General features: G+C 43.6%; 8 protein-coding genes across 8 annotated transcripts; 4 read left to right on the top strand and 4 right to left on the bottom strand.

Moving 5' to 3' along the window:
* Positions 1–313: 313 nt before the first annotated feature.
* VTP21DRAFT_7521 (uncharacterized protein) lies at positions 314–1113 on the bottom strand (the record flags this gene model as incomplete). Its single annotated transcript, XM_069398272.1, has 5 exons — positions 314–388; positions 463–760; positions 826–871; positions 956–991; positions 1053–1113. The coding sequence occupies 5 exons, from the start codon at positions 1111–1113 to the stop codon at positions 314–316; spliced, it is 516 nt and encodes a 171-aa protein (XP_069246519.1).
* Positions 1114–3708: 2595 nt separating this feature from the next.
* Positions 3709–3966, top strand: VTP21DRAFT_7520 (uncharacterized protein; the record flags this gene model as incomplete). Its single annotated transcript, XM_069398271.1, has 1 exon — positions 3709–3966. One exon carries the CDS (start codon positions 3709–3711, stop codon positions 3964–3966), a length of 258 nt encoding a protein of 85 aa, XP_069246518.1.
* A 736-nt stretch (positions 3967–4702) lies between these two features.
* On the bottom strand, positions 4703–5359 carry VTP21DRAFT_7519 (uncharacterized protein; the record flags this gene model as incomplete). The annotated part of the gene is made up of 1 exon (XM_069398269.1): positions 4703–5359. The coding sequence occupies one exon, from the start codon at positions 5357–5359 to the stop codon at positions 4703–4705; it is 657 nt and encodes a 218-aa protein (XP_069246517.1).
* Positions 5360–6148: 789 nt separating this feature from the next.
* VTP21DRAFT_7518 (uncharacterized protein) lies at positions 6149–7260 on the top strand (the record flags this gene model as incomplete). Its single annotated transcript, XM_069398268.1, has 2 exons — positions 6149–6468; positions 6543–7260. 2 exons carry the CDS (start codon positions 6149–6151, stop codon positions 7258–7260), a joined length of 1038 nt encoding a protein of 345 aa, XP_069246516.1.
* A 471-nt stretch (positions 7261–7731) lies between these two features.
* VTP21DRAFT_7517 (uncharacterized protein) lies at positions 7732–8881 on the top strand (the record flags this gene model as incomplete). Its single annotated transcript, XM_069398267.1, has 2 exons — positions 7732–8051; positions 8164–8881. The coding sequence occupies 2 exons, from the start codon at positions 7732–7734 to the stop codon at positions 8879–8881; spliced, it is 1038 nt and encodes a 345-aa protein (XP_069246515.1).
* A 546-nt stretch (positions 8882–9427) lies between these two features.
* VTP21DRAFT_7516 (uncharacterized protein) lies at positions 9428–10541 on the top strand (the record flags this gene model as incomplete). The annotated part of the gene is made up of 3 exons (XM_069398266.1): positions 9428–9732; positions 9828–10270; positions 10339–10541. 3 exons carry the CDS (start codon positions 9428–9430, stop codon positions 10539–10541), a joined length of 951 nt encoding a protein of 316 aa, XP_069246514.1.
* A 128-nt stretch (positions 10542–10669) lies between these two features.
* VTP21DRAFT_7515 (uncharacterized protein) lies at positions 10670–11353 on the bottom strand (the record flags this gene model as incomplete). Its single annotated transcript, XM_069398265.1, has 2 exons — positions 10670–11119; positions 11195–11353. 2 exons carry the CDS (start codon positions 11351–11353, stop codon positions 10670–10672), a joined length of 609 nt encoding a protein of 202 aa, XP_069246513.1.
* A 2528-nt stretch (positions 11354–13881) lies between these two features.
* On the bottom strand, positions 13882–14873 carry VTP21DRAFT_7514 (uncharacterized protein; the record flags this gene model as incomplete). Its single annotated transcript, XM_069398264.1, has 5 exons — positions 13882–14105; positions 14232–14425; positions 14506–14515; positions 14600–14746; positions 14816–14873. 5 exons carry the CDS (start codon positions 14871–14873, stop codon positions 13882–13884), a joined length of 633 nt encoding a protein of 210 aa, XP_069246512.1.
* Positions 14874–15095: the final 222 nt, after the last annotated feature.

Here is a 15095-nt window from a genome sequence, read left to right as displayed (position 1 = left end):
CGAATTTCTTTTTTAAATGATCATATAAATCTAGCAAATAAAATAATTAGTTTTTTATATCTATTTCCTCTGTTCGAAAATAAAGCTGTTCATTTCTCTTCATTTTCTTCAGTCATTCAAATACAGGATTCAGTAAGGTAATAAGATCCAACCAAGTAGATTCTTATCATTTTAAAGATACTAAAATCTGTAAAAAGGTAACACGATTCATATTTGTAGATGAGAGGAAAGAAAAAGGGGGGAGAGGAAAATAATCAAAGGTAACTCAGGGGAAAGCGAGAAGAATCACATAGCACATCATTAAACAGGCCTTTTACAGTCCCAAAGTCTGTCGTACACTGTCTCGCACCGTTTTATTGAAGGCCTCTCTATCGGATCGCCATATTTTCTATGTTGCGCACAAGTGAGATAAATTACCTGGAAATTCAACGTACATCTTTTCTGGAAGGGTAGAGTACTTACGCAAGCCTCAATATTGGCACCACTTTCATCGTTTGGTTCCGCTAGCATACTCACCACGCTCAGCAAAATTTTCTCCACGCTCTGAACTGGGGACCACCGCTCTGAACTGCTTTCGTACATATTGGGATCGTCACCGGGTGGGTGAAGAATTGAAATACATACCGTGCCATCCGGGTAAATGTTAGGGTGAAACATGGGACAGGTGAACTTCATAGTGGGGGGGCTCAGAGGATAATCTCGGGGGAATGTGAGGATTGCGGAGAAAAGTCCTCCTTCGTAAGGAGTTCCTTCAGGCCCACTAATGGTTAGAATAAAAGAAAAGCATTAGAGATATCCAATGGAAGTGATGAATAAAGCAATTACGCAATGAGAGCCTCCCATTCGAAGAAATTTTCTTCTGTAACTGGACCTAATAACATGTTAAAAAGAAGAACAAAAAATGGAAAAAAAATGAAAAACTCTTATTTCGGCAGCATGTCAAAAGTATAATTACCGGCAACGATCCCTTCAGGTGCGTTGACGGTCAATTCTAACGAGGAAGAAGGCATTAGAAACAAATTTTGATAGATCGCTTAAATCAAATTTCGTACCTTTATATTCAGTCATTAACCGCTTGAGCGCGGTGGATCCCATGCCTTTATTACCGTACATCGCAATAGTGAATCTCTATAGAGACCAAAAGATTGCAACGGAAAATAAAATGAGCGAAGATTTAGGTTAGGTTAGTATTCGATCCTTAGTTTTCCTACTAGAGATGAAAAGCTCAATTTTGTCTTCACTAATATAATGAGAAATGTTGGCAAATTCGTTTCGGCTAAGGCTTTATGAGGGACATCATTCAATGTAGATGCAGCCTCCATTGTTTTTCCATTTTTGCGGATCACCGTGTTCTTATCCAGCGAAATTTAATATTTTTGTTAGCATCACAAGGAGTTGTTCAACAGAGCGAAAAGGAGGCTGATGCGTTTTAGCTTCTGAGCTTATCTGAATATCACCAAAACCACAGAAAGTAATAAGTCAATATTGGACTGCACGATTCATTAGACAACCACTTAGCAACACTTGCTCTATCTATACTCATCTTGCTACATATTCATAAAAAGCCTATTTATTCTTATGTACACTAATTTACAAACATTTCTTCGTACAGGGTCTATTGCAGGTAGGCAGACAAATCAGATATCAATGGGGACAACTCCTGCATGATGATATAGTATGTAGGTTTCGTGATAAGATGCATAATTTTGAAAAATAAGTTAAATGGTGCTTGCTCTACTAGCTATTCGCTCCACTACAATATTCGACTTTTCCATAACTCTTTAAATGGAATTATAAATGCTTCATGTGGTGCGTTCTGCAAGCCTCCTTCGCCGGGGTAATAGATTCGGTTACAGTGAAAACACACCGAACACTTAACGGCTAGTACGCATATCATATATAAGGAGCCCATACTATTCTCAACCTATTTTTTTTCAACCAGTTCTTTTCAACTGTTAGTATAACGCCAGTACTCACAACTATTTCGATTTATCCATAGATTACAATTATTGTTTTTCTTTCCAACCTTTCGAAAGGTATAAGTTATTCGATCCCTTTTTCCCCTCCAAAGTCTATATACCCTTTGCCGATATGAAATATACTTCAGTATATGTTGGTTTCTTTCTTTTATTTTTCGCTGCACAATCGAAAGGAGCTCCGTTAGAGATAAGTCCTGATGGTGTGGATGGGGCAGCGGTAAATAACCCTGGAGTCGTGAATGGAAATGCTATCCAGGTCCCAGTCGAAGTGCCGGTCAATGCATGTGGTAATACTATTAACGTTGTTGGATTGCTAAATCCGGCTCATGGCAATGTGTGTGTAAATGAATAACTTTTTGCTGATTTTTGAATCATTAATCACAAATTACGGGAAAGGGTACTATAATAAATATATATATAGTAATAATAATTAAAGAATCCCCTTCTTTTCATATTATCTCAATTGAAATTCCCATTACTTGCTCGTGTGATACATTGTATGGTCATTTAGCTTTATTTGCTCTATGTATGTTCATTTCCTTTCATATTCAAAAATATCTTATTTGATTAAGTGAGACTTTTAAATTAATATTGTAACTTTGTGTAAGTACATTTACAGGAAAGAGTATATATCAGATATTGATGGAGGTAGCTTCTACAAGATAAGATTAGGTTGCAAATCTCATAATAACATACACCATTCTTTAATATAAATGAACATATGCACTCTATCCATTTTAGCTATCTGCTCTGTTTGCTTTTTGCCCTACTCCTTATCCAGTCTATCCTTAACTCTTAATTCGCTAAAATCCCAATCATGAAGGTTCCGCAAAAAGCTTTTCTCATCCGATTCTAATATACTCTTTAATCAATGATGCAGCGAGGATTCCACAAGTGTGAGCCTCTATCCAACCGCCGATAAATAATTGAGCAGAAGGCTTCATTAGCATCTGCATATACCGATTCATCTGATGATGCTATCTGCATTGCAGCAACAATTTAAATTAACTGCGTTAGAATCACATTTATTATAACAACTTTAAAAAATACAACACACTAACTTCTATTAAAACTTATATACTAATTTTATATTCAGTTAATAGATCGAAGAGGGGTAGAAAATGTCCGAGAAACTCATAGTAAAATGATTTATAACTCGAAGGAATCCATCCGCATGCCTCAGATATCGAATAGACACCTCAGCTAATGCAAGAAAAAATCAATAGTCTAAAATATACCTTCGTGGGCTCAATTTTTGAGCCGAGGTGTAACAGGTTCACCTGCAGTAAGTTTCGTAATGTGGCGGTTAATTTCACTCATCATACTTTTATGAATAGGGATAGTTTATTGCTGCCTTTTTATTATTTGTTTATTGTTTAATAAATGCTGCATTTATTAGTTATCCTTCAGAAAAGCCATATCCATATTAATTAATTCATTATTTTTCATATATACCCATTTAATCTATTTTATTACTACTCACCGATCTTCTATTTTTATCAAGTTGAGAATATATCATTTATTATTACGATTATTATATTACTAATAAAGACCGGTTTTCTATTTTTATCGAGATCTTTGTCTACCATTCGAACCGCGTTTCACTAGGATATGTTCATCTTACATCATGTTTATAAAAAGCATATTTGTTCTTATATACTACTAATTTACTTCATCATTTAGAGTAATCGCTCTTGAAAACTTTTATGCAAAGGAAATCTAGTTGGACATGCCCGCTATTTCGAACACCCTACCGCTCTCGACCGGCCACAGTTCTTCGGACCTTTCTCCGCTCCTGGCAGCGAATACAAGAACGAACAACGCTTTTGGCCACTTCGAACAGTCGCGGTCCAGTAAACCGTTCTTTCTACTTGCGCCAGGTGTTGTTGATACCACAATGGCTCTCTTCGTGAACCCTCCAAACCGTCGCCTCCGCGATACCAGTGTGAAGCACCACAATTGGATACTCCACCCGAGACTTGCGTAGAATCAGTTTCCCATTTTCCTCTCGGAAGCTTGCCGATCATCTTCGTATTTTGCGCCACATTCTTTCATTGCAATCATTCGGATACCGAAACACAGTCAAGTATTTATAAATTGCGATCCATTTCGCAAGGTCTATAGCTAATCTTATCCTCTTTCTCTGACCGTCGCCGTTCTCTATCGCCGCTTCACCATCCACTCCGTCACCCTCTATGGACCCGTCCTCGCCTTCGCCAATCATATTGACAGGGAGTCCGGAAAGAGCGTCAGCAGGATTTAGAGAACCTTTACGATGCCAAACGACATAGTCGTATTCACGTAGATAGATAGCCCCCCTAACAATCCACCTCACGGGATTTTTCGAATTACATATGTTTTCGGACTTAGGTTAGAGTATACATTATCGAAAACTCGTATGCGGAGTAAATTTCCATTCAATTGGATACCGATATTATATATATATATCAAACAATGTATATATTTTATTCTCCCTTTATCATGTTATAAATCATCCTTCACTTCTCTTACACGCTTTATTACTAGTTTTGGGTCTCTTTGCATGTCAATATTTTTACAAAAGAAATGCCAAAGGATCTTCAATGGATACCATATTATCTTTTTGCATATAGAGAACAATATTGTGAACAAACAACTGTTAAAGGGCAGCTGTTGTAGTTCTGAATTACAATGATAAGTAACAACCAATAGTTAGTTACAATAAGGATTCTTCACAACCTAAGTTATGAAGAATCCTTATTGTACGGGAGTTTGTATTCGGGTTTATATTTGGGATCTTGTAGATACTCATCTTCGTTGGCGCCAGGAGGGAAATTAAGCGGTATAGCTGCAATCTTATCTGCAAAAGCAACGAGCGCATTCCAAAATTCACGACCAATGGGAGCGTCGTCAAATGGGATCAAATGCTGCACATCGCAAGGTGCATCTGCACATTTTCCAACGGGCAAATTTTTGTTAAGGATCCGCTCCATTTCAGGCCCCAGATAGGGCAGTTGACCGCCGTTGCTCTTAACTAAGCTCGCCTTCCACTTGTCGTACCTAGGCTTGAGATGGGCGACCCCCTTGCTGAAAAGTTTAAATGCTTTATCAGACTTGCCGTTAAGAAGCATCCTAAAGCCCGCACTAGCTTGAGCATAGGCAGCTGGAACATCCATTTTTGGAACATGCTTGCGGGGGTCGAAACCAATCTTGTCGTCGGTATCTTTAAGAAATTTTAGATAGCGCTCTCTTTTTACTGGTGTAAGCTTTGCGAGATTTTGGTTTGCCGCGGCGTAGTCCCCCTTGAATCCTTTGACCAAGGCTGAAGTCACATCTTCGTCATACGCCCTACTCCCACTCGCAGCCAACAATAGCAACAGAATTGAAGCATAAATCTTCATAATTTTAACTTGGCACAATATAGAGACTCAATTGTCAAGAAATAAGTTGTGGTTACAAGGACTATCTAACTGTGGTTTTAGGATTCCCACTTACCAAAAATGTGCCTTTTTATTTTGGTGACATTTACATTATTTCTGAAGAAATTTGCGAACCCTTGTTGGAGTTACCCTTGCTATAGTCGGAACACCACGATTTAAACCTAGCTTTCTGTAAAACAACAGTCCATATCTCTAATGCAATAGTTTATCCCTTTATATGCTTATAGTACGCCAGATTATCAAATAAGCTTCTCAGAAATAACAATGTTGTTAAATGCACTATGATGTTTTCTAAGATGCAAACCATTAACTACAGAGCATTTATTACAGTACACGTTTGGCGATTAGGATAAATAATGACAGGGTTAACAATAATTTACATGCTAAAAATATTAATTTACGCGCTTATTTCCATTGTGCTATTAAAATCAATGGTCTGATTTTATTTGGAATTATCCTTATAGTTCCAAGGAGCTCATTTAAAAATAAAAAAGAACTGAGAAGTGAAGCAATACAATCTTAATTGTCTGCGTCATAGGTCGAGCGTGATAGGGGTGATATCCTTTTTCAGCTGAAAATTGGAAGAATTTTCAATCGATATTGCAATCCTACTCGTGGTTTATGCAACCTAGAACTCTACATAGAAATCGCGAAATCCCAATCGATGGTTTAAATCCTTTATATAGGTTTATAAAGTCGTTTTTCGTAAAAAATTTAATCCCCTCGATCTATTTTTCCAAGACCTCAAACATGTCGAAAGAGCCAACCCAGATGCAAGCACTTCAGCTGACGGCCTATGGCGATCCTTCGGTACTTCAGTTGGCTACGGTCCCGATTCCACAACCTGCACCCGATCAAATTCTGGTCCGTATTCGTCATTCCTCTATCAACCCGGTGGAATGGAAGATGCGTCGCGGTAATCTTCCCATTCCTCTTAGACTCCCCGCCATTATCGGCGGTGATTTCGCGGGGGAAGTAGCGGAAGTAGGCAAAGAAGTTGAAGGGTATCAAGTTGGCGATGAAGTGTGTGGGATGGTGTTTCCGGGATTCGTAACAGGGACATACGCGGAGTAGGTTTTCCGCCTAAAAAAATTATACAAAGGAGAACATGCAACGAATTGAATATCTTTAATCTCTTCGACAGGTACATTACTGTCAATCCGAGTAAGGATCGCGTCGCCAAGCGTCCCCCTAACCTTCCTTCTGCCGACGCTGCCGCCGCTGGCATTGCCGGCCTTACGGCTTTCTACGGTCTCTTCAACCTCGGCCTCCTCCCCCGCTCTATTACACCGTCGGGTTCCAAGCGTGTGCTTGTCTTAGGTGCGTCGGGAGGCGTTGGTGTATTTGCCCTGCAATTTGCGAAACTGGCGGGTGCCTATGTTGTAGGGGTATGCTCGGGGAAAAATGCAGGATACGCACGTGAATTGGGCGCGGACCGTGTCATTGACTACACCCAGCAAGCATTCGAGATAGAGCTTGCTGCCGAAGAGCAGTTTGATGTGGTCCTAGATCTGGTCGGAGGCAATGACTATTATTATCGAGCCAAACCTTTGATCAAGCAAGGGGGCCGCTATGTCACGGCAGTAGGGCCCCTCAGCCACATTGGAGCTGAACGCGTTGGTCTCTGGAACGGTGCCATGGTGGCGTTCAAGACCGGCTATCATTTTCTTTTCAATAGCGGATATAAAATAATTCTTTTGCTTCCAGCTAAAGATTATAAAGAAATGATCCAGTTTATTGAGGAAGCGGGCGACAAATTCAAAAAAGTGGTGACGCAGACGTATGCGCTAGCGGATGGGGCGAAAGCACATGAAGCATTGGAGAAAGGCGTCCGGGGGAAAATAGCACTGGAAATAAAATAAACCTCTTTTCTAGCAGCACTTAGTAATCTGCGCACCAATCAGTCCCATTAACCCACGATTCGATGGCTAGTATAGCAATGTAATATTTGCGTAATTTCATGTACTTGTTACTCTTACCTATTCCAACTGCTGTGCCCACCTCTTTTGTTAATGCATGTAGCCTAGTTTAATTCCTTTCCTATGCTGCCCTGGTAGTCAAGAATTTTGGCTTGGAATATTTGGGCTGAGTTATTGAGAAAGCCTATTTTTGGGTATCAGTTCGACTAGGAAGGTCGCAATCTGGTGTCGTTCATGCGGGTAACAAACTCGAATCAATCCAATTGACTCTACATGGGAAATAGAGCTCATTATTCGGAGGCTGTGCGGATTGCAATTCTAATATGACGAGTAATAAGCGTATATAAGGCACGTTTTGTGGAAGGAAAAAGGATTAGAGCCAAGCATTTCATATGACTCTCCAAAACTCTCAAAATGTCAACCGACCCAGCCCTGATGCAAGCACTTCAGCTGACTGCCTACGGCGATCCATCCGTACTCCAGCTGGCCACTGTCCCGATCCCACAACCTGCGCACAATCAAATCCTAGTGCGTGTCCGTCATTCTTCCATTAACCCTGTGGAATGGAAAATTCGTCGCGGCAATCTTCCCTTCCCACTTAAACTTCCCGCCAACATAGGCGGGGATTTCGCCGGGGAGGTAGCGGAGGTAGGCAAGGACGTCGAGGGATATAGAATCGGGGACCAGGTTTGTGGACTTCTTTTTCCGGGAGCAGGAGCGGGCAGCTACGCTGAGTAAGTGTTTGTTATTTTATTTTATTTTTTTTCCTTCTTTTGCTGCTGCAAGCATGCAATTGCGAAATAAAAGGTAGTTGGAAGGACTGAATGAACTATGTCCCTTTAACAGATATGTTATCGTCACTCCTAATAATGACCATGTGGCCAAGCGTCCCCCGGGCATCCCTTCTGACATCGCTGCAGCTGCTGGCATTGCCGGCCTTACATCATTCTACGGTCTCTTCAACCTCGGCCTCCTCCCCCGTTCTAACTCACCGCCCGGCTCTAAGCGCGTCCTGGTTTTGGGAGCATCAGGAGGCACCGGCGTATTTGCTATACAATTTGCGAAATTGGCGGGTGCCTATGTAGTAGGAGTATGCTCGGGGAAAAATGCAGAATATACCAGGGAAATGGGCGCAGACCGTGTCATAGACTACACCCAGCAAGCATTTGAGAAAGAGCTTGCTACCGAAGAGCAGTTCGATGTCGTCTTTGATCTGGTTGGAGGCGACGACTACTTTCATCGAGCCAGACCCTTGATCAAGCAAGGGGGACGCTATGTCACGGCCGTAGGGCCTCTCAGTCACATTGGAGCTGAACGCGTTGGTCTCTGGAACGGAGCCAAGATGGCATTCAAGGTTGGTTACCACTACCTATTCAGTGGTGGGTACAAGTTTATCGTAGGGCTCCCGCTAAAAGATTATGAGGAGATGCTCCAGTTTATTGAGGAGGCGGGCGACAAGTTCAAAGGAGTGGTGACGCAGACGTATGTGCTAGCGGATGGGGCAAAGGCGCATGAAGCATTGGAGAAAGGAGTCCGGGGGAAAATTGCATTGGAAATAAAATAAACATCTCATCAAGCTCCGCATAATCATCCACTGTATACTGGGGAGGCCATTAACCAGCGTTTCGCTACTAAACACAACAGTTGTCATATTTGCATTGTTTCATGTGCCTTCTGTTCTCTATCTACATCCATTGTATCTATTATTGTTTCGTTGAAAATGAACCCACCTTATTTAAATAACCATATTTAATGCCGGAAACCCAGAAAAAAACAACATGATCAGGTCTTAATACACTTTGATTTGAATGGGTGGTTCACGGTAATGTTAACTGTACTTTTACGTGTCCCTCGTCTGTAACGTTGGTGTGCAATGAGCATGACACGTGCATATGTATAAGTGTAATTTTCAGGCCGATTCTATCTCAAGCCGATGGCTCCAAATAGGGCTGCAGTGAGATCCGCACTTTGCAAGGCAAGCCGGGGTAATTGGCAACCCAGATTCAGCTCTATTAGATTAATAGGCCTATATAGGGAATGTTTTAAGAGAGGGAATGGAGTTAAACGTCTTTTGGACTAGCAATATTTAATCATTTTGTTCATATCAAATATGTCAAACGAACCAACACAGATGAGGGCACTTCAGCTAACCGCCTACGGTGGCCCTTCGGTCCTCAAATTGGCGTCCGTCCCAATCCCTCGACCTGCGCACCTTCAAATTCGGGTGAGAATCACTCATTCCTCCATTAACCCGGCTGAATGGAAAATTCGTCGCGGTAATTTCCCCCTTTCTCTTAAACTCCCCTCTACTCTGGGCGGTGACTTCGCCGGGGAAGTTGTGGAAGTAGGCAAAGACATCGGGGATCAGGTGCGTGGAACTATCATGCTAGGAACAGGGCAGGGCACTTATTCCGAGTAAGTTTTCTGGCATTGAATGCGTATTTATTAGTGTGAAAGAAAAAAAGGGGTACAAACAAGATGATGGAATGAATTACATCTCTTCGGTATAGATACATCACCATTAATCCAAGTAAAGACCACGTCGCCAAGCGCCCTCCAAAGCTTTCATCTGCTGATGCTGCAGCCGCTGGGACAGCTGGATTAACGTCATTCTATGGGCTCTTTAGCCTTGGTCTTCTTCCTCGTTCTATCACACCACCTGGTTCTAGACGCGTACTTATTCTGGGGGCATCCGGGGGAACCGGAGTATTCGCCGTGCAATTTGCGAAACTTGCAGGTGCTTATGTTGTGGGAGTATGCTCGGGGAAAAATATAGAGTATGTCAGGGAGATGGGCGCGGACCGTGTCATTGACTACACTCAGCAAGCATTCAAGAAAGAGCTCGCTAACGAAGAGCAGTTTGATGTGGTCCTTGATCTGGTTGGAGGCGACGACTATTATTACCGAGCGCAATCTCTGCTCAAGAAAGCGGGGCGCTACGTCACGGCATGTGGTCCATCATGCATATTGGGGCCGAGCCGCTTGGCCTATGGAGCGGTGCCAATTTTGCGTTCAAAATAGCCACTCGACTAATTTTCGATGGCAGGTATAAGCAAATTGTGTCGCTTCCCGTGAAAGAATTTGGAGAGATGGTCAAGTTTCTTGAGGAAGCGGGAGACAAATTCAAGGGAGCGGTGACGCAAACATATGCGCTGGAGGATGGAGCGAAGGCGCAGGAGGCATCTGAGAAGGGCGTCAGAGGGAAGATTTCATTGAAGATATAGTTGCCGTTGGATAAAGGTTGTTCCTATATTTCCATGTATCAGTATGTACATGCCGATGTTGTTTTATTCATGTGCTTTCAATCAATTAAATAAACCAAGGGATATATAATTAAAAAATTCCAAGAGATTCAGACTTCATTCATGAAAATGACTGTCTCCTCGCGATCCCACAGATGCGCTGCCTGCACCCACTGCTCCTCGCTGGAAATCCGTAGGAGAATGCGCTGCACCCTCCTATTCGACCCTGCGTGCACCAGCCCATACCATCCTAACGCACACTCCCTCGTTGCTATGCCATCCCTGACAAGCTCCGCTTTGACTTGGTCAAGAACCTTGCGAAATCCCGACGTGCTTCCTTCCGCTTCGAGGTACAATATTTTATCGGGATCGATGATGACTCGTAGCCTCACCAAAGCCGGCGTAGCCTGTGGCTCCAAAATGCCCAATGGTGTGGTGGAAGTTTCCGCAAAGTGGACACAAGGTCGTGAAATATCCGCTGCGCTTTTCGTAGTAACCTCAAGGACGGTTTGAGCAGGCTTGACCTTTGAGGAACGCACCAGTGTGACTGAGGATTGGTCCTGGAGAAGGGAGGAGTTAGAACCCGACGGGTAATAGGAAAAGCGATCTAGGTAGAGAAAAGAATGGCTGCCTACCAGTTCCGCAGCTATGGCTGCCGGGGGTCGAAAGGGCGCATTATCTTCTTCATCTTCAATATCGAAAAACGCTAGTTGACAGGGGCAAATTCTGAGAGGAGAGGGGGTGGAGCCACGGAGGGGATGCTCGGGCAGCCGCCACATCCCTCGGGGCTCCATGGGTGTCCTGTAGTTCGCTGGCGGAACATCATGAGAGGCGGGCGGATGGTTACTATTAAGGATGCATAAGGAGAGACTACTCTTATTATGATCTTCAACGCGATGTGTGGCTTTTTTCGCTACCTTTTGTCCCGCGTTCATTCGAGTCTCGTGCTCTGGCACAATGCACAAAAACTCGGCCACCAACCGGTCTTCTGACTGGGGATGCTCAACCCCCTTCAGAAGCAATGACAGGAACAGGCCCACATACCCCTCGTCCATCTCAGGCCCCTTTCTTCCACACCGAAGTTGTCTGAGGAGGCGATATTTATGCGCCATCTCCCCCATTCTCAAGAATTCTTTTGCTGCAGCGGCTCTCCTACAGCCCGGTTCTGCTTGCCTTATGAGCTCGCGCGCAAAGCAGTCAACCTCCTTGTATTGACGCGTTATCGTGTAAGTTTTCTCGGGCAACTCGATTAGTAGGGTGAACTTGGCCTCCCTTGGATCATTCTCGATCACACGCACGGAGATAGAATGCGGGGATTGCGCCCGAGGAAAAAAGCGCAGAGTCGAATCTAGGCTCGAAGGCGTGAAGGGTCTAAGCCCAGCACAACTCAGAGGCGATTGGGCATCATTAAAGGGGAGTGATCTCAGAACGAGCTTTTGCATCACAAAACTCAATTCATATAGATCTAGCTGACTGCTTTGGAACCACAGAACACCGCCTGGAAATCAACTATCGAGCATAGCGTTTAAGCTCACCTACGTGGAAGCTCCCATGACTTTATATTGTTTAACGGCTTAAAATAGCCTGGAACATGTTGCAGAATAAGCCGTTATAGAAATTTATCGAAAATTAGAATTGTTAATTAAACACGGCAAATTGAAACAGCTGAAGCGTATTTTATAATCCCTTTCCTGCCCTGGGGGTATTGCGAAATTGATCGGCCACTTTATCGACCACGTTCACACCTCTATTAAAGCACTCGAGCATCCTTCTTTTTCTCTGAATGTGGAGTGATGGCCAAAATAGGCATAGTTTGTAGTGAAGTATTTGATCTAGTATAAACATGTGTTTTTCAAAGTTCAAATACTTTTCGAGAAATAGGGTGGTGATGTATTGGAGAGCCCCCATGTGAGTGATTCACAGCTTTCCCGTTCCTGTGATAGTGAGCGTTCGAGTGCTTGGAACGCAGTGGAAAATTTTCTATCAGCTATGAAAGTTTCGGAGATAGAACCCAGCAGAATTCCCAGGAGAAAAGATGTATTGAAATGAAAGTCCAGTGTTCTAGAATCGACTCTGTTCAATATCCAACCATTTCAATGCCCAAGTCTCGGAGGTTACCGCTCAAATCTGATATATCGAGCGTTTCAAGCTACATCCAACGGACTGGTTAGAACAGCGCAGTTAGTAAGCATTACGCATTTCATGTGGGGGTTGGCCCTTGCGCTTGCCCACGACCAGGTCAAGAGCCGTTTGCCCAATCGTGGTTCCTCTCATCCTTGGAAACCTATTGTGCCTTCGAGCAATTAGCCGAGACTCTTTATCCAAGACTTTCTTCGCCAACTTATCAGGTAAAGAGATTGGTATAAGTAATTTGTGCACCGGCAGATAATGCCATATGGCGTCCATTCAACACAGTGCTCCCATTCTCATCCTTCGAGTAAAGAGCAGTTTTCATGTTGGGCCCCTTTGTCTCGTGTTCACTGGCCTGGGGACCGGTTTATTCTAGATCGATTATATTGGTAAACAATCCTTGCTTCAATAGAACATGTCGTATGCAAGTAAAGACCTTGCTTTGTCATGGTCGTGTGCTATATCTCTGAGCATCACCTGTGATGCATATGTCGGGATATTTTGGCCGCGTGACGGCTTTTCTCGAGTAAATCCTTGTGCCAAATGGAAAAAATGCAGTCGAATCTCCCCACGAAAATTTCTGAACATCCCTCTCTCAGGCTAGATAAGGTTCCATGTCTCGACACAAAATGTATGCAGTCACCAATTTGAGTGGTCATTGCTCCGGCGCTTCCAGCCTCCGAGACACAGCCAAATTAATTGCGTAATATTCCATGACATAAGATTTCATAACTCTAACGCTTGCGGCCCGTTCTACTCACAGAGACTTGTTTGCGCACGGCCTGAAGAACGAGAGGAACGGGGTTCCGTTGGATGAGTGACTTTTGCGTCATTTTATAAATTAATATTATCGAGTGGAAGGAGATGGGCAGTGGGTCATTAAGAGAGTAAAGGATAGAAGTGGTGGATGAGAAATGGCAAGAGGGGAATCGAAAGAAGAAGAAGAAAAAAACAGATGAGCGGGGGAATCAAGATCTAGTAGTAGAGCGGATGTTATAATTAATAAAACAAACTTATTTCTTTCTCAAGCTATCATAAGATTATAGAAGAATATATATAATTATATATAAATTCTGGCAATGAGGAGAGGAGTGGATAAAGAGAGGAGGGAAAGAGAGTGGATAGTCAAACAAAAATGATATCAGACCGTGCCGAATCCCATTCAAATTGAACCTGCACATCACCAGCTTTTCTACATCACCACACAGCAACACCCACTTCCACCCTCCCCCTCCTCCTCCATCTGAAACCGTCCCGCGTTGCCGTTTTCTCGCCCCCCGCGACCAGCCGCCATCTCCTTGTTGTATTTGCGAATTTCGCGGACAAGCTCGTAAAAGGACTCCTCGACATTGATACGGTCCTTCGCTGAGGATTCAAGGAAGGGGCATTGGAAGGAGCGGGCAAGCTCTTTACCCTCTACGGCAAATTGTATACAAGGCGTTAGGGGATATTTTGGGAGGGGAGGGGGGTTAAAGCGATCGACAGAAGTATAAGCAAAGGCCATTGTCTGGGCCCGCTGACATTAGAGTATTGGGACCATACCTTGTGTGGATACTTGCCGCTCGTGCAGCAAGTCACTCTTATTCCCTACAACACACATTGGGAAATAATCCTTATCCTTGACGCGCAGGATCTGCTGGTGGAACATTGAAATCTCCTCAAATGATGAGCGCGATGTAATCGAGTAGATCAGCAAGAAACCCTCTCCTGTGCGCATGTATTGCTCGCGCATGGCACTAGTTCCAGATGGGGATCGAGAATCCATTAATAAAAGAGCAGACCGTAAATTCTATGGGGGGGGGGGGTTAGGACATACCTATATTCCTCTGTGAAAATGGAAAGGGGTTAGCGGTGAGGACATTTGAAATTAAAAGCTGGAGAAACAAATGAGGGAGGGTGTGGGTTTGTACCTTGTCCTGCCGTGTCCAACACGTCTAGGAGGGCGACTTCATCATCAATTATGCACTGCTTGCGGTACGAATCCTCGATCGTAGGATCGTACTCGTCGACGAAATGGCTTTGGATGAATTGAATCGTGAGCGCAGACTTGCCGACACCTAATGACACAAAAACAGAGAAATCATGGCGCGATGGAACGGGCAAGGATCACCGAATGACGTGGTTACCTCCACCGCCAACGACAACAAGTTTGTACTCGCGCAGGAATTGAGCCTTGCTGGCCATGCTGAACTAGCGAAGCGACGAGGCTAGGATAACAAATAGACTGACTAGAGAACCGCTTCGGGCAAAGGCTGGGAAAGAAGCAAAGCAGGCCCAACGTTCTCCTTGCAAAGTGATTATCAAACAAAGAGCGAGCGTCCAAGAGGACGCAAGGTCCGAAAAGGGGATTGCACGGCGGACTTGCAATTCTTCATATAATCAACACGGTAATTGGTGGAACCTTCA

Source organism: Calcarisporiella thermophila, assembly GCF_041956535.1.
Source record: "Calcarisporiella thermophila strain CBS 279.70 unplaced genomic scaffold VTP21scaffold_30, whole genome shotgun sequence".
Classification (NCBI taxonomy): Eukaryota; Fungi; Calcarisporiellomycota; class Calcarisporiellomycetes; order Calcarisporiellales; family Calcarisporiellaceae; genus Calcarisporiella; species Calcarisporiella thermophila.
The sequence above is the reverse complement of the archived record's forward strand: the minus strand, read 5'-3'. Positions and strand labels throughout refer to the sequence as shown.